This window comes from Chaetodon auriga, chromosome 5 (genome assembly GCF_051107435.1).
Source record: "Chaetodon auriga isolate fChaAug3 chromosome 5, fChaAug3.hap1, whole genome shotgun sequence".
Classification (NCBI taxonomy): Eukaryota; Metazoa; Chordata; class Actinopteri; order Chaetodontiformes; family Chaetodontidae; genus Chaetodon; species Chaetodon auriga.
Window position 1 is genome coordinate 22,668,504 of NC_135078.1, and position 25,793 is coordinate 22,694,296.

At 43.4% G+C, this 25,793-nt stretch overlaps 2 protein-coding genes across 7 annotated transcripts in view; both read left to right on the forward strand.

Annotated features, from left to right (window-relative positions):
* LOC143321227 (tetratricopeptide repeat protein 28-like) overlaps nucleotides 1-6,998 on the forward strand; it is a 158,925-nt gene extending 151,927 nt beyond the window's left edge. For 4 of the 5 annotated variants that reach the window (XM_076731437.1, XM_076731440.1, XM_076731439.1 and 1 more), the window contains 10 exons: nucleotides 116-295; nucleotides 468-1,012; nucleotides 1,364-1,611; nucleotides 1,709-1,833; nucleotides 1,947-2,178; nucleotides 2,437-2,513; nucleotides 3,223-3,246; nucleotides 4,094-4,223; nucleotides 4,369-4,476; nucleotides 4,633-6,998. In XM_076731437.1, coding sequence (XP_076587552.1) covers nucleotides 116-295; nucleotides 468-1,012; nucleotides 1,364-1,611; nucleotides 1,709-1,833; nucleotides 1,947-2,178; nucleotides 2,437-2,513; nucleotides 3,223-3,246; nucleotides 4,094-4,223; nucleotides 4,369-4,476; nucleotides 4,633-6,245 — 3,282 coding nt within the window. In that variant the 3' untranslated portion in view covers nucleotides 6,246-6,998. The remainder of the gene's footprint in view (nucleotides 1-115; nucleotides 296-467; nucleotides 1,013-1,363; nucleotides 1,612-1,708; nucleotides 1,834-1,946; nucleotides 2,179-2,436; nucleotides 2,514-3,222; nucleotides 3,247-4,093; nucleotides 4,224-4,368; nucleotides 4,477-4,632) is intronic. The other variant, XM_076731438.1, reaches the window with a different exon arrangement.
* A 522-nt stretch (nucleotides 6,999-7,520) lies between these two features.
* LOC143321137 (phosphatidylinositol transfer protein beta isoform-like) lies at nucleotides 7,521-24,796 on the forward strand. 2 transcript variants are annotated; one of them, XM_076731284.1, is made up of 12 exons: nucleotides 7,521-7,588; nucleotides 10,275-10,305; nucleotides 12,329-12,474; nucleotides 12,664-12,755; nucleotides 12,906-12,913; nucleotides 13,059-13,133; nucleotides 13,234-13,317; nucleotides 15,875-15,952; nucleotides 18,518-18,628; nucleotides 19,096-19,218; nucleotides 20,354-20,432; nucleotides 22,027-22,144. In XM_076731284.1, exons 1-11 carry the CDS (start codon nucleotides 7,569-7,571, stop codon nucleotides 20,399-20,401), a joined length of 816 nt encoding a protein of 271 aa, XP_076587399.1. In that variant the 5' UTR covers nucleotides 7,521-7,568; the 3' UTR covers nucleotides 20,402-20,432; nucleotides 22,027-22,144. The 2 variants fall into 2 exon arrangements, with proteins under 2 accessions (XP_076587399.1, XP_076587398.1); XM_076731283.1 differs by lacking the exon at nucleotides 20,354-20,432 and having other exon boundaries at nucleotides 22,027-24,796.
* The last annotated feature ends 997 nt before the right edge of the window (nucleotides 24,797-25,793 follow it).

Genomic DNA, 25,793 nt, shown 5'->3' on the forward strand with positions numbered 1-25,793 from the left:
GGTAGAGAGAAGAGCATAGCAGAAAATGTACATGTGAGAAATAGATATCAAAGCACCAGAGACTGAATGTTATTTTGCATTTGTACATTTTGATACTGATCTTTGTGTCTGGCAGGGCTTGATGCACTCCAGTGGGCCTGTTGGCAGACACAGACAGTTGGTGATGGTGCTGGAGGGAGAGCTATACCTCATCCCCTTCGCCCTGCTGAAAGGAAGCTCTTCTAATGAGTACCTGTATGAGCGCTTCAGCCTCATTGCTGTTCCCTCCATCCACGGCCTTGGATCCAATGCAAAGGTTCAGCTTCTCATTCATGACTGAAAAATAATGTCAGACTACTTTTTGAATCACACTCAGGAACACTTTTATGTCCGAGATCAAGATCCAGTGAAGTTATTTTTAACACATTACTGATGTCCTGTTCTCAGACTGTCCAGCTTTAACTTAACCTTTGTTGTTGTGCTCCCAGGCTCACTCCCGGCGCCCCGGACCAGCTCCATGTGGTGGGGTCTCAATGGCAGCAGTGGTGGGGAACCCAAGACTGCCCTCACCCGTGATGGACCGCTGGCTGTGGGGTCCCATGTCTTCTGCAGAGGAGGAGGCCATAATGGTGGCTGAGCTGCTGGGCTGCCAACCCCTGGCCGGCTCTGCTGCCACCAAGGAAAGGGTGATGAGTGCCCTGACACAGGCTGAGTGTGCCCACTTTGCCACCCACATTTCCTGGAAATTGGCAGCTCTGGTGCTCACCCCAAACCCTGAGAGTGTGCCCGGTGGGGCAAGTGCCGGTGTGGGAGTTGGAACAGTGGGAAGAGGAGCAGGGGGGAGGAGGGGCAGCAGTGGTCGAGGCAGGAAGGGCTCCATTGGAAGCGGCTACACCATCCCAGAGTCTCTCCACATGCAGGATGACAGCAGTGACGTGGAGAGCATCTGTGACAGTCCGCCTCTCCAGGAGTTCCTGCTCACAGCTGCTGACATATTGGACCTGAGGTTGCCTCTCAAGCTGGTGGTCCTGGGGTAGGTTTGGTTAATGAGAACAAATTTGAATAGGGGACTTTATGTCGATTTAGGTAATGATATTTTATTTAATGGCATTTTTCAAAGTTGCAGGGCAGCAATTAGGTATTTTTATATAAAAAACTAGGACCATATTAATCACACTGTGCTCGTGGATGTGGATTAAGGCTTGAGTTATATACATAAAAGACATTAGTACTAAAAAAAAAAGAAATTGTAATGTAACTGATGAGATTGAGATAGCTCAGCCTAGAAAGGTAGTAAAAGCAAATAATGCTTGAAATATTATGCTATTAAATCCTTTATAGCTTCCTAATTCAATGATACGCTTGTCTGTCATTGTGGCTACAGGTCGTACCAGGAGTCCAGCAGCAAAGTGACAGCAGACGGTGTCGTGGGGTTGACCAGGGCCTTCCTAGCTGCTGGGGCTCAGTGTACTCTTGTGTCCTTGTGGCCTGTCCCTGTTGCAGCCTCCAAAGTTTTTGTCCATGCTTTCTACACTGCCCTGCTGAATGGGACCAAGGCCAGTGCAGCACTGGCAGATGCCATGAAGACTGTCCAGAGCAGCAAGCAGTACTCACACCCCTCCAACTGGGCAGGTTAGGGATGTTATTCACCTCTGTGGTAATTCTGCATTCCCATAATTAAAAAAAGATGACCTTGTAATGGAGCTCTTTTTATTGCATTTGTGTCCAGGATACATGCTGATTGGCAATGATGTCAAGCTCAACAGTCCATCTTCCCTCATTGGCCAAGCTCTGGCAGAGATTCTACAGTATCCAGATCGAGCGCGCGATGCTCTGAGGGTTTTACTCCACCTGGTGAGGCTTGGACACACACACACACACACACACACACACACACACACACACACACACACACACACATACAACCAAAGACAGCCAAAATACTGACACTTCCATTGTCCTTGCAGGTGGAGAAGTCTCTTCAGAGGATACAGAACGGCCAGCGTAACTCCATGTATACATCGCAGCAAAGTGTGGAGAACAAGGTGGGGGGTGTCCCTGGCTGGCAGGCCCTGCTGACAGCTGTGGGCTTCCGTCTTGACTCTGCAGGTCCTGGTATCCCTGCTGCTGTCTTCTTTCCCACTGCTGATCCAGGAGACAGGCTCCAGCAGTGCAGCACCACTTTACAATCACTACTGGGTATGCACTTGAGCTCAACAAGCTCTACATCAGTTAAATAAGACTCAGAATCTCTGAAGTGTTTTATTGATTTGCAGTTATGTATTTTTTTTTACATTGTTTTCCACAAACAGCACAGCCAGTTCTGTCGTTTGTGTTTGTAAAATTTCATATCACTCCATATATCACCTGTTTAGTCACAGTGTTACTTAGTTCGGGGTATAAAGAACGTGTCTTGTGTATGAATAATGAAGAACTTCCTTTGATCCCATCCCTCAGGTCTGCCGCCGCCAGCTCTTCAGGCTTTGTGCAAACTCATCACAGCTTCAGAGGCAGGGGAGCAGCTCATCAACCGGGTAGGCCCCTGCAGCTCTGAACAAATGCTGATGGATTTTTTTAATCGAAAGCACCACATAGAAATTGGTCTTTGTCTTAAATAACAAATACCTTTATTTAGTGTGAAGAACAACTGAGGCAGTCTCTCTCTCTTTCTCTGAAACTTCTGGACGCCTTTGTACCATGAGGTTCTTGCTAGAAGAGAATATTAGGGATATATCATTGCGTAACGTAGTTGCGTCAGTGGATACACACTAATGCACTGGCAACTCAAGCTGCAGCTTAATCTGCATTGAAACGCTGCGTAGAAGCCTAACTAGCAGTCCCTCAAGTACAAAGTCTTGACTTCAGTCTGAGTCCTGTTCTCTTGCACCAAAGCTCGTGACACTGGAGAATTAATCTTACACTGCAGAGGTTTATCCCTGTTTACGTGTAACATGTGGCTGTCACATGCTAACAATGAAAGACTATCCAGTTAGTTGGCGATTAGCACTTTTTGTTGCCTCATACTGCAAATACTGTTCTCAATGCACAGAACATGGAACTTGTTCAACCTAATCTTATGTATGCCTACTGCTGCACTGAACTCAATAACATATTAAACACTTCTGTTACTTGTTGCTGTTAAGCTTCTTGTTGAACTGAACCCTTGTACCCTTTGTGAATGGCCTGTGTGCATGCAATTAAAAACCTATTGTCTCTCCTCTGCCCCTAATGTGCGGTCTGAAGGCTGTTAAAAATATGGTGGCAATGGTAAGTGTGCCTTCACCTACCTGCCCTCTATCCCATTCTGCCCTGTTCATCCACTTTCTGTCCTGCTAAACATTCTTAAACTCCGCTTCCTTCTGTAGAAGCTGCATGATAATTTGATAATCAGTTTTGTTGTTTTCATGCTGTTTAGCATTTGCATGCACAAAGTGTAGCTGAGCAAACACTTACTGCGTTGTCTGTTTTCCATGGCTGGTTCCTGCAGTCAGATTGTAGGGATTTTGGGTATTTAAAGGTTTACAAACCTGGTTCATTACAGGTCAGAGGAATATTTCACAGTGGTAGAACGGATAAAGCCACCATGTAAAAACAAACCTCTCATAATCATGACGAGTGAAGTGAGGAGACGAGGCATGGTTCTATTTCCTGCACAGTTACATCAAGTTGACAAAGGTGTCTCTGTTCCAAGCCAAGTAATCCCCAAACAAAACAGGCAAGTGTGCTTCCAGGGCACGTGTCGCTCCCACGAAGCTGAAACCCTTTCAGCTCTGCTTCCCTGCAGATGTTCAGTTGCCCTGAGAACTCATGCATAGGGCTCAAACATTCATTCGAACAGATTCATACGCACTTGATGAAATCTTTTTACAGTAGTTCAACAGTTTGGGTGCCATTATATCAGTCAGCTTTAGTAGATGAGAAGGAAATATTCATTGAGAGCAGGAAACTATATATTTGCACTTGGATGATTTAAATTCTTAATAGAAGAGAAATTGTTTAATCACACAGATTTTTACTAAAATCACTCCTGTAGAATTCACTAGTTGATTCTACTTTGACTTATTCCTAACCACCACCTCTTCGACCTGTTTGTCCTCTCCCGCTTCATTTCCAGCTCCACCAGGTGCTAGTCCAACTCCAGACAGGAGAGAAGGAACAGGATTTCTCTCTCCTGCCCATTCAGGTGTCTATTAGTGTGCAGCTCTGGAGACTGCCAGGATGCCATGAATTTCTGGCTGCTCTTGGTGAGTCACCTGACCTACCTAAGAAAACTGCTGATCCCTCTCCCATCCTACTTCCCGTCCACCCTGTGTCCATGCATCCCTGTGGGGTCACAGACCCAATGTTAGATTTGTGACTTATAACAGCTGTCTTTTTGTGTATGTGCAGGATTTGACTTGTGTGAGGTCGGCCAAGAAGAAGTGGTGCTTAAGACAGGCAAGCTAGCCAACCGCCGCACCTTGCACTTTGCTCTCCAGTCTCTGCTGGCACTGTTTGGTGAGTGTACTTATTGTATCATTTCTATTCTTCATAATATTTTCAGTCACTGGACTGCACACTGGAATCATCTAGATTGTGCATTTAACCTTTTTTAGCAACACTGTTTGTTTTGATCAGGTGTCAATTTTTTTCCCTTTTGTTCTCTTTCTTCAGACTCCACAGAACTGCCCAAGCGTCTCAGTCTGGACAGCTCATCTTCCCTGGAGTCTCTAGCTTCAGCCCAGTCTGTATCCAACCCCCTGCCCATGGGATACTCAAGCCTCCCCTTCTCACCTCCTTGCCTGGACAATCAGGCATCCGATGCCATCTCTGTCTATAGTCTCAGCTCTGTTGCTTCCTCCATGAGCTTTGCTTCCAAGTCAGACTGTGATTTCCTCGGTCATCGACAACGCAGTGGGGCCACGGCACACTATTCTATCCACAAACACCCTCATGTGCCCCGTAGTCGCTCCTCTCCTCATGGGGCAGCTGCTGCAGTGGCAGGAGCCCGCGGGGATGAGGAAGAGTATGAGGGTTTTTCTATCATCAGCAGCGAACCGCTGGGAAGTCACTGTGACTCTCTGCCTCTGCCGCCAGGCCACAGCCAGCGCCACCACCGTGGAGGCAGGGGGGTTGTTGGTGGGTCCAGCACAGGAGCAGGGAGAGGCTACAGTGTATCAGTATCATCAAGGGGTAGTGTCAGCACCCCAACATCCCCTGTCAAAACAAGCCTGGTGCCCAGCCCAAACTCACCATTCCAAAAGGTGGGTAAGGTGAGCAGCTCGGACACAGGTGAATCTGACCAGTCCAGTACAGAGACGGACAGTACTGTCAAGTCTCAGGAAGAAAAGACTGCCCCTCTGGATCCTCAGGAGCTGGCCCAGAAGATTCTGGAGGAGACTCAGAGCCATCTACGGGCAGTGGGCAGTCTTCAGCGGGCTGGCGCAGAGGGTGGGACAACAGGAGGAACCTCAGCCAGGAGCAGCACCTTCCGATCTTCCGAAACGAGCGCGTTCAGCCGTCCTAACAGCAGTGCAAGTGGCCGAGCTCAGTCTTCCCCGAGACCCAAACCTCCCTCTCGTTCCTCTTCACTGCAGAAGATAAGCTCTGGCTACAATAGTCCTGCAGTCTCTGAGTCTTCCCAGAAGGAGGGCAGTCATCCTTCGCCCACTCTGGACAGCCACGCACAGTTCAAATTAAAGTACCCAAGCTCCCCATACAGTGGTCACATCTCCCGTTCCCCAAGTAATGTGTCTCCCAGTTCTGGCCACCAGTCCCCGGCTGGCAGTGCTCCGTCCCCTGCCCTGTCCTACTCCTCTACAGGCTCTGCCTGCTCCACATCGGCTGATGCCCCAGACTTGGACCGCCTAAGAAGAGGGGTCATTGATGAAAAAGTCCAAGCTATCCACAATCTGAAGACCTTTTGGGCTAATGCTGCAGCCCAGCAACAGCAACATCTAGGTCCCGTCAGAGCTATCCACGGCCCTCCTGGACCCCTTGCTTCTGCCAGTAGAGATGTACTGAGCCTTCTGAACCTCTCCCCACGCCATTGCTCCCCTAACGATACCCAAGACAGCCTGGAGCTGCGGGAGCTGGGGCTGCAGTCACTAGACAGGGGCAGCAAGAACTCTTCCAATGGACACCACTGCTCCAACCCCAGAAAAGTGGCCCCGTCACCTACTATTTCCACAAGCAGTAGCCCTGGTGCTCGTTCTATCCGACTACCTGCTGGCAATGGATACAAATTCCTGTCGCCCGGAAGATTTTTCCCTTCCTCTAAATGCTGAGACATTTAAAACGGTCCTATACTTTAATCTATCATTTACTATCCTGTGTGCTGGAGGAGTAGGGCACTTTTTGAGGACCACTATTGGTCCACCGAGCTTGAGTGACAGTGAAAAGGATTTGATTGGTCAGCGAGTGTGATCCTGCAGAGGCACGTGAAGGCTTTAGAGAATGTCTTGTCTTTGTGCCCATAACACTGTAAATGGCAATGAGAAATACTCAACGACCTGATACTGTGTTTGTGTGTAACTGTGTGTCAGGTAGATGTAAATGCCATTTGGTATTTTTTCCCCCAAAACTTTGCTGTTTGTGTGGGCCAAGATGCAACAGCTATGACTGATTTCCTCCATTCTGTTTTTTTTGTTTTTAAATTTAATGGTTATTGTTATTATTGTTTGTTATTGTTATTAATATTATAATAATTATTATTATGTTTTGTAAATTAATTCCAGTGTTTCACAATCAGTATTAAGCGTTTTTATATTATTAAAAGTGAACAAACCTGTACCATGTAAAGATGGATAGAGTGGGAAAAAAAAGATTTAATATTTTTTATTGAAATCAAAAGGGCATTTTGCCTGATTTCTTTGTGAATTGAGTGTCTGCTCTGAAGCATGGATTCTCTTGCTATTCAATGTTAAGTACCATGTATGACTTTTTAGCCCATGATTTTTTGAGATTAAACATGAAGGTTTCATGACAACCATCTGTCATTTATCAGTAAACTGTTTCAATAAAAAAAACATCATGTTTGCTTTCTTGTATTCCTGACCTTTATATAGATAGCTCCGAGGAGGAAAAAAAGTCACTCTTTGGTTGACCTTCTCACAATTAATGTTATGAGAGGCCGCAAGTGGATCTAGCTCCATTTTTAAGGGGATAGTAGCAAAAAATGTTGGGAACCACTGCTATAAGAGATGCACCCAATGCCAGGCACCAGGTCTAAGCACACGTCATTATGAAACTAAGCAAGTCGGCTTCAGGCCATGGAGCAGATAACAAAACTGCATGTTCACAATCCTTATAATGAAAGGGATTTTCGTGAATAAATCTAAAATGATGCTGCACCTGAACAGCTCACGTCCTTTTAATTACATGATGCACTGAATCACTGATGCTGCTTGATAAAACCATATGTACAAGAGGCGGGTTCAATCCGCCAGAACGAGATTCTGTTGGTTCATACCAATTAGCATGCCTCGTTCTGCAAATCACTGCTCTCGAGGGAGGGACTGGGCACCGCCCTCAGCAGCTCAAGACGTCATCAGCACTTAACGGTAGCTGGGGCTGGGCAGGAGCGGTGGCATCGAGAGGAACAAGCAACCATGGTCCTCATCAAGGAGTAGTAAGTGTGATGTTTCTGCCTAAACTCCTCGTTTTTTAAAATTCTCAAGCCAGTGCATACTTAAATAACGGCTCCGGTTATACGGGGCAGTTTTTTCGTTGTTTGAACACTACTGAAAACTTTTCATCTTGCTTCGGTGTCTGTGTCCGACGCACGAGGGAAGGGTGGGATTGCTTAAGAGCAGCCCAGGCCTAAATTGCCGGCTTTGACAGCGTAGTAGCACTCTGACAGCTGCTGTTGTTCTACAGTTTCTCATGTGTTCACATTAAGCAGTTGGCCGCTAAACACTTCAGTCCATGAGTTATGCGTTTAAAGGATACGAGTTCCGCTATTTCTACTTTTAAGCCGTAAAATGAGTCACGAATTAAGTCACGACTTGCTAATGCTAGTTAACGTGAGTGTATAACACGAATGGGAAATCACCGAGCGTTGCTAATGTTATCTTAGCAACATTGACACATAAACTCGTGGCGGCGCCAGCTAACCTTAACCAAGATAAGCAGCTTTGAGTAAATGGTGAATTCACTGTTTTTTTCCTCTCTTTTGTGTCAAACCAAGCGGTTTCAAACAACTAGCTAACTTGCTAGCGGCAGTAGTTACGAGTTTACGCTAGCTAGCAACATTGATGTTAGCTGTCTGAGTCATGAAGTTGGATCAAAAGATGCTCATGTTGAAATTAAAGCCATTAACAGTTAAGAAAACTTGGTGCTTGGTGGGATATGAGTCGTTAAGGATGCTAGTTTTTAATTTCGGTAAACAATAAGCTTGAATGCTAGAGTGTAATGTAGACAAACAGCAGCAAACTTTCTTAAGCACATCAGCAAAGTCTTATAACAAGTCCCAGATTTGGTTAATGCCCTTCATTTTGTTTGGCTGAATGTTAGAAAGATTAGTGTTCAGTCCATATTAGTCCTGTGTTTATGCATATTGCAGACACTTATTTGCACTCACAATCGAGTATTTAAGTCCATGAACTAAGCTCTGAACATACTTGTTGTTCAGTTGGATATTAGGAGTACATGCATGGAAAATTTAGAATCTCTAGCAAGATAGATACTAGAGTTATAAAACCATTCTGCCACAGTTTAATTCCGTGAAAGTTTTACTGGATTACTTTTAACAAGTTAAAAAACACACATGCACTTGAGCACAGCATGGCCTCAACCCCATCAAAGCACCTGTGTGGTAGACAGAAGTTAGCATAACCTGCTCTAATGCAAGAGTTAGTTGTTGGGTCACTCACATAGCTGGTACTTATTGATGGCAGATTGTGTCTACATGTCTATTTCACAGACTTTCACATCATGATTACTGTTTTAAATTTGGTTTTTGAAGTTGCTTTTAAGTTGCCATTTCTGGCCAGGGACTACATATGAGATCTAGCCTTGTGGCTAGTTCTGGCGTATTTCCAGTAATGTACACTGTCCCTGAGAAATAAATTAAGTAAATAGTATAAGATAAACATGTATCCACATCCATGTAGTGTGCTTCATTGCTGTAGCAAATGCCATGCGTTCTTTTTAAAACCATTGCTCTTCATTTAAAGACTAAGCCCCTGTCCAGTTCATTATTGAGACTTGGCCTGTGCCCTTGATTGTGCTGAAAGTCAACATCGATCATTACAAAGCCTTGCTTTAGATTTGTTTCTGGCCTTGTCATAGCAGCCTGGAGAGAAAATATAACCTGTCCCATAAAGATAACCTCATTTCAACACAAGTATATACTACAGTGTTAATTCTGGATAAAATGCACATTTTTATTATGGTTTTTCCCACAGGTCCTCACCATTGAAGAGCACATGGGCAGGAAGAGTGCAGTCAGAAATAATAATGATGATAAGAAAAAATGCTGCACCAAATATTAACATGTCAGGATAGAATTCAGCCTTGCTTTAGATTTATGCTTTGAGAAAACTCTCTCCCTCCTTTTTTTCCCCCTTGCGCTCTGTGGTTAGTGGTCGTAGACTGAAGCTTCATGCTCATCGGGATAAATGATGCAGTTGGTTTGGGCAAAGCATACCACACCCTGAAGAAGTCTGTTGAGACATGAAGAAAAAAAGTTGTAGTCTACTTTCACCTTGCAAAAAGTAAATACTGGCTTTAAAGTGTGGATGTTTTATGTAATAATTATTCTGATACTTGATTTTTCTTCTTCAAACAGCTGTACCTTCTGTCACTGGTCTGTGCAGCACATTTATTATTATATGCAATGTTTTTGGCCAAAAATGGCTCACTGCTAGCCTCCTCTGCTCTTCCCCTCGCTCCCCTTTTCATCTGAGTTTTTCTTCATCTCTTGACCGTATCCAATCTCAGCTTTTCTCAGCTCTGTCTATTCCACTTCTGGTGTAGTGATGGGTTCCTCTCATCGTGCTGAAGTCAGCAGAGTGTCAGACTGGGCTGTAATAGTTTTTTATCTCAGGAAGAGTGGCCACAACCAGCTTCCTGTTCTTGTGCAGTGAGAGGGTTACTGTGCATTGTTTAGTTTATTTCTAATGTAATGTGGGACTGTGGCATTACTGCTTCTTCTGCAGTGCTCCACGTATGGAGATTTAATTAATTTCGGTCCAAACTAAGAGTCAATCGTATGTTTCTGCTGTTGAAGTAAAATTGTAGTGCTTGTGGCTTATTGAGCAGTGTCTTTAAGAAACAAATGTGCTAATATTACCACACTTCTCTCTCTTTTGCAGTCGTGTGGTTTTACCCTGTAGTGTTGAGGAGGTGAGTAATCAGTTTTAGTCTTCCATATTATTATACTGATAAAACGAGTCATGCTGTAAATAACTGTATGTTTATTTTCATTGTAGAGTTTCTTGTACTTTTTGCCTGTCCTTCCTCATTATGAATGACAACAAACAGCTCGAGTGTAGTCACAGGGACCATCTATGCCAGTAAACGCAGAGGATGTGAAATACTTGCCCTTTTTCTCTCCTACATTTCCGTTGCAGACTTACAACTGGTCAACAGTCACCTTTAAATGAAGAAATGCATATGAACGAATTGGTTCATTCATTGTTTTATTTGTTCCAGTTCCACCATAGTATTCACAGACCTTTTACACTTGAAGCCCATGGAATAGAGCCTGAATCTCTTATTTGGACTCAAAATGTGTCACAAAGTGTTGGTTTATAATAATCACAAGGCTCTATAATGCCCCTCTCTTAAATAAAGGGGTTATCCTCTCAAAGAGTCAAGGCAGTGAATAATGAATGCGCCACCATCTTATCATTTCCAGCGTCTCTGCTTCCAAGCTTCTGGTTACAAGTTAGGACAATGCAATCTTCTCCCAAAGAGCACAATTTGTAAATCTTGTGATTGTTTTACAAGAGTAGGATTTGTTCCCTGTGTTTATAAAGGTTTATGTCATCAATTCCAGAGTCTCACCCTGCTGCCTTGTATGGTGATAAAATCTTTTGGCAATTAGTGGCCCATTTTAAAGCTCATTCCAAATAGTTAAAAAAAAACAAGTGTTCTCTTTAGGGGAGAAACACTAATAAGAGCTCTGGTAGCTAAAATACACACCGCATTCAAGCTTCTGTTGCACCGTCTGTTCAAACATCGTAACAGAAGATAGGAGTTCATTTGGCCTGCAGCATGTGGGAAAGACTTAAAGTTTGAAATGTAAATAGACTGTCCAGATTATGCTCTTTCATTAGATTTTGATTTGAAAATGCAGCAGCATGATTGGGGAAAAAAAGGACCCTTGCTCCCACACCACAGGTCTGATACAGGCTTATTTGATGCCTTCTGCAGTAGTTTTTCTTGGCATGCTATATAGATCTGCAGCATATTAGAGTGACAGCGGGACGGCAATCTCAGCATCCATCAGCTAACATCTGATGATGATCTAGCTTCTGGGGGCAACAGCCAGTGTTTCGGAGCTTCTGGTGTAGCCCGCGGATATCGGGATAACGGATATCTGGGCCTAGACTTCCACATCTGTGCACTGGTTGCTGTTTATGTTTCGAGTTTTACGTCCAGATGACATTTTGGCTAATATCTGCATATGTATGCTGATAAATTCAACAAAATGGGTTCTGTGGCTGTGTTTCGACCAGTGCGTTCGACCTCATTTGCTCTCTGCACTGACTGTTTACCTGCATGCAACCAAAGCCCGCTCAAATTGGTCAATACCGCTCAGACTATTAATGGAGACCAGAGCACTTCCAATACCAAAATCTTGTCCCCTGCCTCCAGAATCTGCATTCATATGCAGATATGTGTATAGTTGTTAGGAGGTCATCACACAGTTTGCTGAATTTATGTCGCTCAACTTTAAACCACAAAGCAAGTGATAATTACCATGTCTGTAATTACTCACTCTGACCCTTTAGGTCTCTAAAAATTCTTCAAATGATACAGTTTGAAAAGGAAACACCTTTATTTATTTTATTTTTGCTGAACTGCTCACATGTCATATATGCAGATGTTGGTTCATTTAAAGGGGTTATAAATCAAGAAATGTTGAGAACCACTGTCCTAAAAAGCTGAAGACAAAGATAAAATGCAAAGAAGAGATAATTCTTTTTTATGATCCACATGCAACTTGTAATAAAAAAATATTAAAATTTGCTGAAATGCAAACACTATTTATAGCTGTTTCTTATTTCAGGACATATTAGAAGTAATGAAGACATATTGTATGTGTCACAGAGTCTGTAGCATCAGCAAGCTTTAGTTAGACCAGTTTTAGTCTATTTTTTTTGGAGATACTGTAAGTGACTGATGTGTTCCTGTGTTCCAGTATCAAGTGGGACAGCTGTTCTCAGTGGCTGAAGCAAGTAAAAATGAGACGGGCGGTGGTGAGGGCATTGAGGTGCTCAAGAATGAGCCCTACGAAGAAGATGGCGAGAAGGGACAGTATACGCACAAAATCTACCACCTAACGAGGTATGGGCCTTTTTCAGTCAGGCCATGTGAAAGTGTAATAGCACAGTGCTACCAGACGGTGGCAGCATTGGCTTAGTTTTGTTGTGGAGTGTTGCTCATTTTCCTCCTGAAGCCTTTCCTCTGGAACCTTTAATGCAGTATGTCTTCCCTCTGTCTTTCTCCTCTTACATCTACCAACCCCCCCAATAGTAAAGTCCCAAGGTATGTCAAGATACTTGCCCCTGAGGGCTCCCTTGTATTCCATGAAAAAGCCTGGAATGCCTACCCCTACTGCAAAACCAGTGAGTCTCCCTCCCCATGTCACTTTACCTTTGCTTTACCCTGAATCCCTTACCCCTCTCCATGGTTATATACGCTTATGTTTGTCTTATTTGAAACATAATTGTCTATTTTTTTCCCCCCTTTTCTCTTCATGCCTGACCTTGATTCAGTTGTGACGGTAAGTTGCCTGAAATGACTTTTGTTTTGTTGTGTTTCTACAATTGTCAAAATATTCCTTTCAGCACATTTAAGGTCTTTTCTTATATTCAGTTTACTTTCTATACATACAGTTCTGTAATATCCTTTTGTGCTCTCCTCTCAAGAATGAATACATGAAAGATGATTTCTTCATTAAGATTGAGACGTGGCACAAACCGGACCTTGGAACACAAGAAAATGTGAGTTCCTCAGTATCTTATCGAGAAAATATCCAGTTTGAACATCAGATTTGAGTTTGTGTGCTTTTCTGACAGTTTTTCTGTTTGCTTGGTTGTTCAGGTGCACAAACTAGACAGCTACATGTGGCAGAGTGTAAATGTTGTGCCCATTGACATCGCAGACAGAAGTCACGTGTCCGCTGCTGTAAGTAGAAACTCGGACCGGCACGTTTCGGGTGGAAGATAAAAACACAGTTTGGCGCCTTCATGTGGACAAGCCTGATAATTAGCAAGCAGTCAGCCAAACCCAGTTCACTTTACCTAAGGGATGTTCAAATTGGTCATATTGGCTTATTTTTGACGAGCAGTGGTCTAATCATTTAATTTACTTTTGAGCATTTAAAAGAAAAAAAATTCCTTACAGACTCAGAAACTTCTTCATTTTGGTGTTGGTTAATTTCAGAAGCTTCTGGGACAATAAGAAATTTGATTATCAGTATATCCGTACCAAATTACTGATAAACATAAATATTGTCACATTTTAAATTTGTGTTTTCAGCACATCATTGTCATCTATAGCTCAGAAAATAAGAACTGAAGCCTGTCAGAATTTCCCAGAGCCTTGTCCTTCAACATTTAAAAAGCCCACGCTGATTTTATTTCTAATGATTTGAAAAGGAAAAACCTGCAAATCAACACATAGAGAAGGCTTGAATCCACTAATGTTTGACATTTTTATTTGACAGATTACTTCACAAAGTTGGCAGTATTTCAGTTTCTGCAGTTTGCTGTTGATTGACTGATTGGTTAATCCACCTTTTGCTGCACTAGAACAAAAAAGAACTGAGCAAAATGAACTTGCTAAGCAATGTGGAATGATTTTTATCTGGCCTTTGAACCCACCTATTGAACAGTGCAGGAACACTTGTAGGTACTTCTTATATATCCGGTGAAACTAGTGGATGCAAAACTGGAAATGAGTTTAAATAAACTGTATTAGCAGAGGATGAAACGCGTACCTTTTTAGCTGACAGTAGATGGCAAGAGCTGGCAGAAAATTAGACGGTTAAGTGTGGATTCATTTAATCCTTTCATTGTGTTTTGAATAAATGTGAATTATCTAACATTTGGTCTCCAGTTGACATTAAGCATCACCAGCACCACAACGTGTACACACCATTTGAGAATCCTAAGATTGCCTCAGTAATATGTCAAAATATAAAAATCAGTTTTTAATACTACATTTGGAATCTCTGAAATCTTACTTGAAGATGTTACACATTATTGCTCTTATTTGACATCACATTGCCTCATTTCACTGTGGCTCTGTTTGTGCGTGTGTATGTGTGGCTATTTGGCTGAGAAGCCTTGGTGTGTGTGTGTGTGTGTGTGTGTACGTGTACGTGTGTGTGTGTGTGTGTGTGTGTGTGTGTGTGTGTACGTGTTTGTTTGCGGTGGTTGGTTAACGAGGCGGAGGTGTTTGCCTAGCAGGAGGAGTGTGTTGTGTCTGAGGACCCTATCAGCCCTCAGCCTCAGGCATGGCTGCAGGGCCTGGGGCGTACCGCCAGCACAGATGAGTTTGTTAGTGTAATTAAGGCTCACAGTGCTTCATATGCCGGAACTAGACAAATACACACATGACACAAACACACTCGCACTCTAACACACACTCTCTTACTTGAGGAGTCGGTCCTTTTCGTGTACCACGGCATATCGATTCACAGACCTCATTAGTGCAGCACAGTGTATTGTTATAGTGACGGAGCTCTCAGCATTAAAACAGCCAGATTATAGTGTGTGTGTTTGTGTGTGTTGGGGTGGGGGTTTCTATCTCTTTCCACACGTTTGGCACCCTCCTGTTGGCCGATAGCCCTGAAAAGTAGCTTTTAGCTGCAGGCGCATCATGATTTATTTAAAATTGCTGGGCCCTTGAGCTGTTGGTAATTTGAAAGCCATTTCATTTATTTGTATTTCTATTTTTTTTCTGGCCTGTTTTATGGAGTCAACTTTGTCATGTTTGTCATGTGCTCATGTGCTTGGCATGTGTGCTCAGTATTTTTCTGTGTGTTTGGAGTGCTGTCGCAGTTAGAGCAGCTGTACTTGGACACACACACATACATGCGCACACACACACACACACACACGCACACACACACACACACACATACACACAGGGGAAGTGCAGCAACACAAGTTTTCATCGGCACACATGCAGGTAGATGCATGCACGTTCACTTACATGAACTGGCACCATTGTCACCCTAATTAAACAGATGTTTCTGGTGGCATCAACACCCCATAGATGGTCTTTTATCTCCCAGCCACTTAAAGCTGAGTTGTGTTCCGGTCTTGCTGCATGACATTATCTCCGGGGGGTGGCGGGTTTTAGAGAATGAGTGCGGTACTCTTTGGCCTTTTGGTGGCAGTGACTGCTGTGCTGCTCGGTTTAGAGCACAGGGAGTGAACAGTAGTGTAGAACAAAGACCGCCCAATCTGTAGCCTACTGAATGCCATAATGAAATCAAACTTGCTTTTGTTTCATGCTTTGTTTTTGAAAATTTGAATAAAAATTGTCAGTATATTAACATGCTTTCCTTTTTTCTAAAAAAGGTCAAAACACAGATTTAAGACATATTTAATTCATACTGTTGGAGTTTACGTGTTTAAACATTTAAATTAGTCATCCAGATTACCTCAGCTTGTTGATGCTAAATATAATGTGCTATGTATTGTGTTAATTATATGAATTGTTCTCATTGTAGGACTACAAGCCAGATGAGGACCCTGCCATGTTCAAGTCAACTAAGACCGGCAGAGGACCCCTTGGGCCAGCCTGGAAGGTAATGCTCTGGAAATGAGATAAATCACAATCACAGACAAATGGCAATTAATGTCACAGGAGACTAAACAAAGATTCAACCATGTTTGACCCTGTATACCAGACTGTTTTTAAGGAGGGTAAATACCTGGTCCTTGGCATTCACAGGACCCAAGTCCACAGCTGTAGTTTCACATTTTTTGCTGCTATGATTGCACAAGACCTTAAATAATTGTCTGCAGAAACTTTCCAAGGCACTAAATAAAGTAAGGTCGGTCATAATAAAATGGAAAGAATATGGAACATCTGTAAATCTGTCTAGAGCAGAGTGTCCTCCCCACAGAGAGGCCTATGCCAACTCTGAAGAAGCTGCAGGTTGCACTGGCTGGAAGGAGAGACACTATGCATAAAGCCGTTATTGGAGAAACCCACAACAAACAAAAAGCCACGATTGAAAACAAAACACATTACATTTTGGCCAGTGTTGCCAGAATGTATGTGGGAGACTCAAACATAGTGGAAGACAGTTCAGTGCTCAGATTGAGCTTTTTATGTGTGGTGTTAGGTGGTGGCACCATCATGCTGTCAAGATGCTCCTCTGCAGCAGGTCTTAAAAAGCTTATGAAGATAAGAGAGAGTAAAACGAATGCAGCCAAAGACAGAAAGCCTGCTGCAGTCTGCAAGAGAACCGCTACTTTGGAGAAGATTTATTTTCCAGCAAGGCAACAACCCCAAAAATACAGCCAAAGCTGCTCTGGAAATGCCTAAAAACAACAGTGTTGATGTCCTAGATTTGCAGAGTCACAGTCCAGACCTCAATCCAATCAAGAAGTTGTGGCTGGACCTGAGAAATGCTTTTCAATCATTGTCCCTGTGCAGTTTGACAGCGCATGAGCAGAAGAATGCAGAGAAATTGCAGTGTCAAGATGTGCGAGTCTGTAGACTTGAAATGAATATATCATTTCTACGTTTGACATAAAATTAGTTTGTTTTTATATTTTTATTTTTCCACACCAGCACCACACTGCCTGCGATAATCAGGAGAGCACAGGGCTGGAGGAAAGCTAGAGTGGGGTCTGCAGAACTACAAGGCTGCAATTTGATGAAGACAAATCACCTCTTTCTCAGCGCTAATTGGATGTAATAGAAATTTCTAGTCCCCATGTCAGTGAAGGGTCCTACTCTGAGCTCTGTCTGTCAGACTTTGCGTCATAAGACGACGACAGAAATGGGAAAGAGGCTGCGAATGGACACTGATTCTGAATATGACAAGCAGCAATTCTGTATAAAGATGGATTTGCTTTTGATAGTAAGTAATGAGTCTATCAGATGTAGCTCATCCACACAGAGAAACTTTGTCAGGAGTTCTGTTGCTTTCCCCTCTAAACCCTGCCGTACCCCGCAGCCTCACAAACGGGTCCTGCTCGCTGTTAGAGCGCTGAGGATTTCTATTCTGCTGTGGAGTCCTCAAAGTTCACCATGGGAAACTTTCCTCTACTTCAAGAATTTTCACAGAACAAAGGCAGCCAAACAGCTTTAAAAAGTATGAATAAAGAAGCACAACTTTTTATTTTGTGTTTTTAATTAGATCACTTTCCCGTCCGCTGTGGACATGGAAAAAGACTGTTTTTGAAAAGGTGAAAAAAAAAGTAGTTATGTGACAACAGAGGCACAATTTCTGCCAGCTTCTCAGAGCAATAAAACTCTTGTCTATCTCTGCATGCACACATGCTTGCATATCGGTACCCTTTGTATTTCTGAAAACTTCTGCTCCTTTGAGTGGGGCACAGAGAGGGAGAGAAGAAATGTCACCGTAAGTGTTTTGATGTAGAATCCGTTTCATGTGAAGTTCTCCTTTAGCGATGACAACTTTTCTAAACCCACTGCAAATTTAGAAATGTTTCTCATTTCCCCTCTCTCGCTCTCCTCCATGATCGTGGCATCAAACGGCAGTGGGATGAGGGTGATTGAGGCGGGTCTGTGGCATTTTCTCTTGGAATGCCGAGCCAGAATGAAGTGATTAATTAAACAGGTGTTCTCGGAGGGAGAGTGTGTGTGTTCTGGGGGCGAGCAGGTCCTAGGTGTTAATAATGTAACCAGCTTTGCACCGCGACGCCCTTATCGCTTCACGAGCGCCGTTTTATCTGCCTTCCGTGGCCACAAAGGCATGCCTGTCGGGAACGGTGTCGCTGTCAGGGCGGAGGCAGAGAAATGGTCCCTTCATCTGGAGTTTATCCACTTTGCTCTGCCCCAACCCCCCCTTCCTCCTTTTCTTCTCTTCTTCTGAGGGAGGCAGAGTGCAAGCAGCGGATGGATTTAGAAAGTGTGTTGTAGATTAGGGCACTTTTATCTGTGCACAGCACATCTTCATATTGATAATTATTTCAGCAAGCTCCGTACCCAAAGCATTATGTATTAATGATTTTTTTTTTTAGCTTTGAATGCAGTCAAGATTAGTCTAAAATAATATTCTCTCAGCCTTCTGCTGTTTTTACGATTATTTTCTCATTGGGAAGTTTTTGCTATGTTATTTATTCCGATACTGCGCTTCTATATCTTTGTCATTCTTTTGTTGTTCTTCTAACAGAAAGAGCTGGCTAGAAAGACTGACTGCCCAAGGATGTGCGCCTACAAACTGGTCACAGTCAAGTTCAAGTGGTGGGGCCTGCAGACCAAAGTGGAGAACTTGATCCATGAGGTTAGAGTGGCACGTTTACTGCATTAAAGTCAGAGCTGTTTTTAGGCTCTTCCAGTTTGCAGAGGCAAACTGTTCCCCTTGACTGTCTGATTAACAAACACCAACTCTGGGTGATAATTCAGTACTATTGATTTTGCAAATGTATCTTGATATGGTGATACTGTGTTTTTTGATTTACAAATCTTTAACGAGTACATGCAAATTGTAAGTTATAGCATAAATAAACATTTGTGTTATGAAATTTTACATTCATTTTCCGTATTGTGAATGTACATCTCTAAAATAATAATAACAATGACCTTTCATGCAAAGATGCAGCAAGTGCTCAACAGCACAGGATCAGAAAAAAATAAACAAAACTAAGTGAAATAAAAGCAATAACAATATCAAAAAACAAAAAGCAGAAAAAGATATTGATTTCAACCATGTGACGCAGTCCTAATCAAGACTCCCGCTGTCTCCCTCAGCAAGAGAAGAGGATCTTCACCAACTTCCACCGCCAGCTCTTCTGTTGGATTGATAGATGGGTGGAGCTGACCATGGATGATATCCGGCAGATGGAGGCAGAGACACAGAAGGAGCTCGACGAGGTGAGTGCATTAAGGGTGTGCATGAGACTGACGTGGCGGCGTCATGACTGTGACATGAACATGAGAGTCTTTGTGTGTTTGACTGTTCTCTTTAAGTGTCTTCAGTCAGTTATGTCATTTTTAATGCAGAGATGACATTGTTTGAGATGTATGTGTTATGACAACTTGACATTAACCAAGACGCCATAACCTGTCGTAAACATGCCATAGCATGCCTGATTATCAAACTGTTTAGCTTTATGTGTTAACATTACATTAACCTGTCATGTGTGTTTGATTTTAGCCATCATGACACCATTATTATTGTGTCCTAGATAATTTCTATGTATTTCGATATAATTTCCTTGACCACGACTACAGACCTATCATTAAAATGTCATTAAATATTACTACACTGTTAAATGCTTCTAAATACCTTAAAGCAAAGTTCTAGAACAATTAGTGTTTTTTGCAGCTGCCGTTAGCTAGCTAGCTCAGTTAAGCGTGCAGCTAGCAGTCCTATTAGATGACTGAGAGCTCAGAACACCGGTCAGGTGTTTGCTGTTTTATAGTATGAATATTCATTTTAGCCGTTTTCCCCACAATCCTCATTATATTCTCTGCATTGAAAATGTATGGAAGTTATGGGGTAAACCATAACTTTGCATTTACCATGCTTGTACTGCCAATAAGAATTGTCTTTATTTACCAATGGATTTATTTATTTTACACTTTAACCCGAGTGAAAACATTTGGAGGGAAGCAGAAAGTGTTTTTCTTGGTCTGAAACGTGCTTTTGTCTGTTTTTTTCATGTCCTGATATCGTGATAAAGACTGCACTGATGAAATATGGACTATTCACAGTACTGAAATGAAACAGATTTTGATATCGACAACTACCAGTTTCCAGATGAACATCACTGTATCTCTGGCTTCCCAGACCAGAACATTTTGGCGTGCTTTTCTTTCCGTTGACATGTTGCGGTACAAACGATTTCCTTTACCCTGATTGTATTTCAGAAGAAATTTTGGGATGAATAATTAGCAACAAACTCAACATTTTCTAAACCTTTTCCATGGTTATCCAGTCCAGCTGCCCTCACAGGCTTCCTAATCCCTCTTTCTGTGATTTTACTGCGTTTTCATTTTTGTCTAGATGCGTAAGAAGGGCTCTGTGCGCGGTACAAAGGCTGCAGACGAGTAGCCAGGCCTGGTGTAGGTCTGAGCGTTGCTGTGTAAGTCTCACTGGTAGAGGCCAGTTTCTCAGATGCTTCTCTGCTCACTGTGGTTTTCTGGACTCACTCTTCACTGTTTGGGGTTGTGAAAAGGCTGTGTGTTCACTACTAATTGTGCACGTGTGTGCGCGTGTGTGTGCGTGTGTGTGCTTTCACATGCAACTCCGTAGCTCACTCTGAGGTGGTTAATCAATAACACCAGATTTCAGAGAAATATGACGTGTGTGCTAGGTCGTTGGCTGTTTGCTGACCCAGTGAAAATGCACCACGCTTTGCATGAGTGTGTCCTGTGTATGTGCTCACTTGTGTATGCAAGTGCCTTGTCCGGTGGATATATCCAGACATCTGCGCAAACTTTTCTCAGAATCACACATGCTATTTTTTAAGAGGTGGCCAGCAGTTAAAAACATCCACAGAAGGCCTGCTCAAGACTTAGTACCTGCAATCCAGAGCCTCCCCATAGAGGGACACCAGGCAGAGAAGAAAAACAGTCCTCTTTTCAAATCACAGGCTTTAATTTCTGTGAATCACATTCTCTGTAAAACCTTACCGCTGGTTCGCTCTTGGAACTCCTCTAAATATCAGTCTGGGAGCTCTTGGCCGTACAAGGAGAAAAAAGGAGGAATCCAGGCTGGACTGGCCAAAGCGGGCCAGACTCAAACATTCCTGGCTTACTACCAACATACAGCATTTTGTGCTTAACACCCCCCAAAAAAACACACACGCATACACACATATCTCGCCCAATTCAGCATGTGTTTCCCATTTTCCCTTGGAGTAAGTAAACAGGCGGGTGCCATCAAAGAGGGCTGTGGTGAGGAGGCCGATGAGGCCTGAACCGCTGGCTCAGGGGTCAGCAGGGTCACAGTTGGACTGTGTGGGACAGCGCGGTGTGATGGCAGCCAACACCTACCGACATACAGATATTGTAATTCAGGTTCTTGCCAGGACGGCACCGGTGTCCTGGTCCACAACTCTGCCTGTGTGTATACTGGCCGGGTGCTGTCGGTGGAGAAGGGGGAAGGAAAGGGCAAGAATCAGAGGGGGGGGGTGTCTTCAAGATGGCTCCTTTTTCCTCATTAACATACAAATGGAATTCTGCAGTTGAGAAGAAGTCTGTGCTGTGATTGAGAAAAGGGGGAGGGAGGACGGAGGAGTGGGAGGGTGAATCCTCATGCCATTTCATCAGATCTGTCTATTCCTCTGTTTACAGCCACTGTTGGTTTGAACTGTTCCATTAAGGTGTTCGGCTATCAGATTCTAACACTAATTGACTTTCTAAAGCCATCAGCCTCAGGGTGGAAGAATTTGAAAGTGATGCTTTTATCTGCCTGGAAGACAAACAAGGAGCTTGATAAGAATTGTTGGAGCAGATTTTTAAGGAAAGGCTAAAGATTAGATTGCAAAAGGAAATCTGCTGTATTTTAGTTTTGATGGAAGGAGTGAAACCCAAAGTCAACCAGAAGGAATGAAAGTGAACCAGCAGCCATTCATGAAGGGTTCCACTGAATGCAAGCATCCACTAAACCTGCTCTCACCTGTTTAGCTTACATAACTCTAACGTGGTGTTTATTTTCCCCTCGTTTCCCCACAGCTGCGCAAACAGGGTGAAATACGGGGAACCCGCGCTCCAGACGAATGAAAAGGCAAAGGATTTTAAACACCCATGATGACGGCAGCGATGGAGACTGTTCAGAGGGCTCCTTTGGTGCCACTTTTTACCTGAGCTGATCCGGGCTGTGGAGGAGGGAGCTCTGCTGCCTGCAATCAATAGAGCCAATCCCTGACTTGCACCCAATCATAGACATTCTATACACTGAGGAATTGATTTCTAGAAACCGACACGATCCTAGCTGATAAGACTCTGGTTAATTTTGATCTCCTGGGCAGAGGAAGGCTACCTATCAGCATCATGTTATTGACGAGACCTAGCCTTCTGCAGAGATGTGACGAGGAGCTGCTTGCAGTAGACAGATTTTTTTTTTTCCCTTAGAAAAGCAAATTCATTGGCTTGATTTCACAGTGGCAGGTGTTGGACCAAATATTTACTCCGTTATTCTGATTTTCCTTCTTGTTCATGTTATCTCCAAAATATTCCTCTCGAGATGCCCTGCCTGACCTCCCTTTGTCTCCTCCTCAGTTTTAACTGTACACACTGTGGCTCTGTGGTTTGCATTCCCTGGCATGAGTCTGTCTGTTTGTCATACTCATGTTCCTTCCTGCCACAGCCTCCATTAAGAGATTACTAACAGCCTTGGCGCCTTGGCCCGCTGTAATCCTTCCCCCATGACCCCACCTTACCCAAAGCACTGCATCTTATTAACACTGACAATCGTGCCCGTACAGGTATTCACTCTCACTCATACAGATTTAATAGAAACCGCTCACACAAGTGCATGTGCCACATATATATTGTGCACATGAGGATAAACATGTGAAATCATTCTCACACATACATGCGCTCACAGGTGTGGATGCCTTTGCGCTGACTGATCTCTTAAAAGCTCGAGCTGGGCAGATCCATGCAAGCTTGTTCAGTGAAAGGATGTTACTTTGGTGTTTACAGCTCTGATTTTTTTTTTTTTTTTTTTTTTTTACCCCCCCTTCTTTCACCCATCCACACACTCCCTATTCTGAAGACATTCACACGTAACATGCAAAACAGCATTCACCTCCCTAACAGATGTCCCCAGAGAGAAACTGCACTGAAAAACAGCCACAGATGGTGCTACACCCCTCCAGCCTCTGTCACAAGCCAAACTGCACCGCACTGCTCGCCCCACCTCACCCAGCCTCACCCAGCCCACCCCAGAGGCCCGTCTCACTCATCTGGTCCTCTGAGGTGGACGCTCTCTGAAAGGCCTCTTCTTCTGCGTCACTCTCGGTGTGTTTTCTCAGTGCCCAGTCGACACCAGCACCACACACTGCTCGCCTTAATCTCCGGACCTTTGTACCTATCGGACCTATTCTACCTGTCGTACCTCTGCTGCCAGCTCTTGCTCTAGCTACCTCCCTTGTTTCTGACTGGCAATTTTCCTGACACCTAACAGTTAGCACTAGCCATTAGCTGCTACTTGTGTGGGGTAAATGACGGTGGACAGAGCTTTATGAGCAAAGTTGTCTGTGATGACGCTTCATTTCTTCTTCGCATGTGATTCCTTTCATGTTTCCTGATATTTGTCACAGTGCCTGAGCAAGTGCAATTCGTTCAGCAAGCAAAAATGTGTGTAAGTCGCAGCCGGAACAGGCTGTACACTGTTGTTCCTGCAAAGGGCTGCAGATTTACATCTTTGCCTCAGATCAGCTGTTTGATGGACATGCCATATTGATGACTTTTCAACTCCATAGTGCACTTTCTCGCCTTAGGCTTCAGAATCATGTGGCACTGCCTACAGTGTTACTCACTAGTGTTACATGCATCTATAGTACAAGTGGCTTCCTTATTTCAGTTTTTGTGTGTTTTGTGTCAGTGTCTTAAATTGTGCAACAGGAATTGTGGGGTTTGTTTTTAGAGATCTGTTTTCCATATTTTCCTTTCAAGACGTAGATGTAATTCAATACTCTGGGTTCAAAGATCCTGGTGTTTTTATTTTCTGTAAACTGTATGAGGGAATGTGATCACTTCCTCAGTAATGGGTTATTGGCTTGTCCAAAGAGTGTGAATGGATTTCAATTGTGTTTACATGAGTTCAGCAACGGTAATATAGGAAAATTTGGAGGCAGTTGTTAGAGGCAACACTTTTCATAGCTAAATCTTCTCAGGCCAACAATACGACACGAGGATCTTTTTCATATTGTTACTCATCAGTTGCCTCGAGCAGTTGACTTCCTTTCACTCTACCATATCCTCTTCTGTGGGAGCCACGCTGTTACAGTTTCAGCATGATTGAAAGTGGTTGTAACGTAGCCTGTTCTGTCACAGTGTTTGAGACAACCAGTTAGTCTTTGTTGCTGCACTGAGGTGGCATGCTTCTGTCTCAAAGAGTGGAAAGTGTGAAACAATTGCTCTTCAGCTTAATCAATGTTCCCAAGTCTATCTTAATGATTCCTGCTGTCTGTTGACTGGAGGACCCAGTGGCTAAAAAGAACAACCTAAATCAATGGTTTACCATCTGTCACGACCGCGATATGGGGGAGAGGAAGTATTCACAAAGCAGCTGTACTGTCTTATCTAATTTATGGAATCTACAACTGTTTAATTTCTGAACTGCTTGCTTTTAAGTGTTTCTGATCAGCTTTTGAAATTCAGGGGACATGGTAGTGAATGTACGACATTTTGTGCCTTTTCTTTCTGTCAATCTTTTTGTGTGCCATTAAGTCTACGTATTGTACCTAAATATCAAATAAATTTTTGTCTGGAAATTAATTTCAGGTTGTGCTTCTGATGTTTGACCGTATGGTGGTCGTTTGAAGGCTAAAGAACAGGGGATGTGGTCAGACTCAGTGACCGGTTTCTTCCAAGCTGATGCCAATAGCAAGCCCATAGATGTGCATACTAGCTTGGAAAGCTGTCTCCTAAACATATACACTTTTTACTAACTCAGTATTACAGCAGATTTTGAGGATGTCAGTAAAGCTTCATTCAAGCAGTGTGACCAGGTCTGCGGCTTGACTAAAGGTATTCGTTCTCTACTGTAAAATGCACATCGGATAAGATAAACATCCCTTCAGAAAAGTTTTCAGTGACTCCAGCGTGGACAAGACTTTGAGTGACCTGCAGGTCAGAAGAGTCGCACAATAACAGCGGAATTCGTGCTAAAGAGCAGGAAGAGCCGCCAGTCTGCTGGCTGAGATATCCGCCTTTTTTATTGTTTGTGGAGGAATGGTCACATGTGCCTGCTGCAAGGAAACCAGTCATATCTGCCCCAGAACAAGCAAATAATGCTGTTTCTAAAAGCGGAGATGGGCAGACTCGCCCACACACCTCCTGTTAAGTGGCAGCTCACAGTAGTCTACAGTAGGCAGGCATCCATCCATCCATGTGTCTCCCTCCTAAAGAAGATGAAGGTACATGTCATGAGTGAACCCCTGTCATTTAAATAGATGAGGCAACAGATGACAAGATGAAATGAATCTCAAAGGGAGACTCAAGATTTGACATAGCAGGACGTCCAGGCACGCTGCCGAAGAAAGACTCAGTGTCCAGAGATAAAAACACTTTGTGATAGCCAGAGCGAGCAGCTTATTGCTTCAGTACGTACACAGGAGTAACAATATTCTTAAATGTGTCAGAATGAATTGTATTTGCCTCCAACACTGAGAAAAAAAAAAGCTTGTTTATCGCACCACATGGCTGCATTCATTCCTGCTACAAGATGACAAACTGGGATGAGAGCTTGAAGTGAAAATTTAGCTCCAAGT

Excerpts from the sequence above, each read along its gene's own strand:
- LOC143321137 (XM_076731283.1), top strand. The coding sequence starts at position 7,569 with ATGGTCCTCATCAAGGAGTA. Across the intron at positions 7,589-10,274 it reads ATGGTCCTCATCAAGGAGTA|TCGTGTGGTTTTACCCTGTA; the intron begins GTAAGTGTGATG and ends TCTCTTTTGCAG. Across the intron at positions 19,219-22,026 it reads CACAGAAGGAGCTCGACGAG|CTGCGCAAACAGGGTGAAAT; the intron begins GTGAGTGCATTA and ends GTTTCCCCACAG.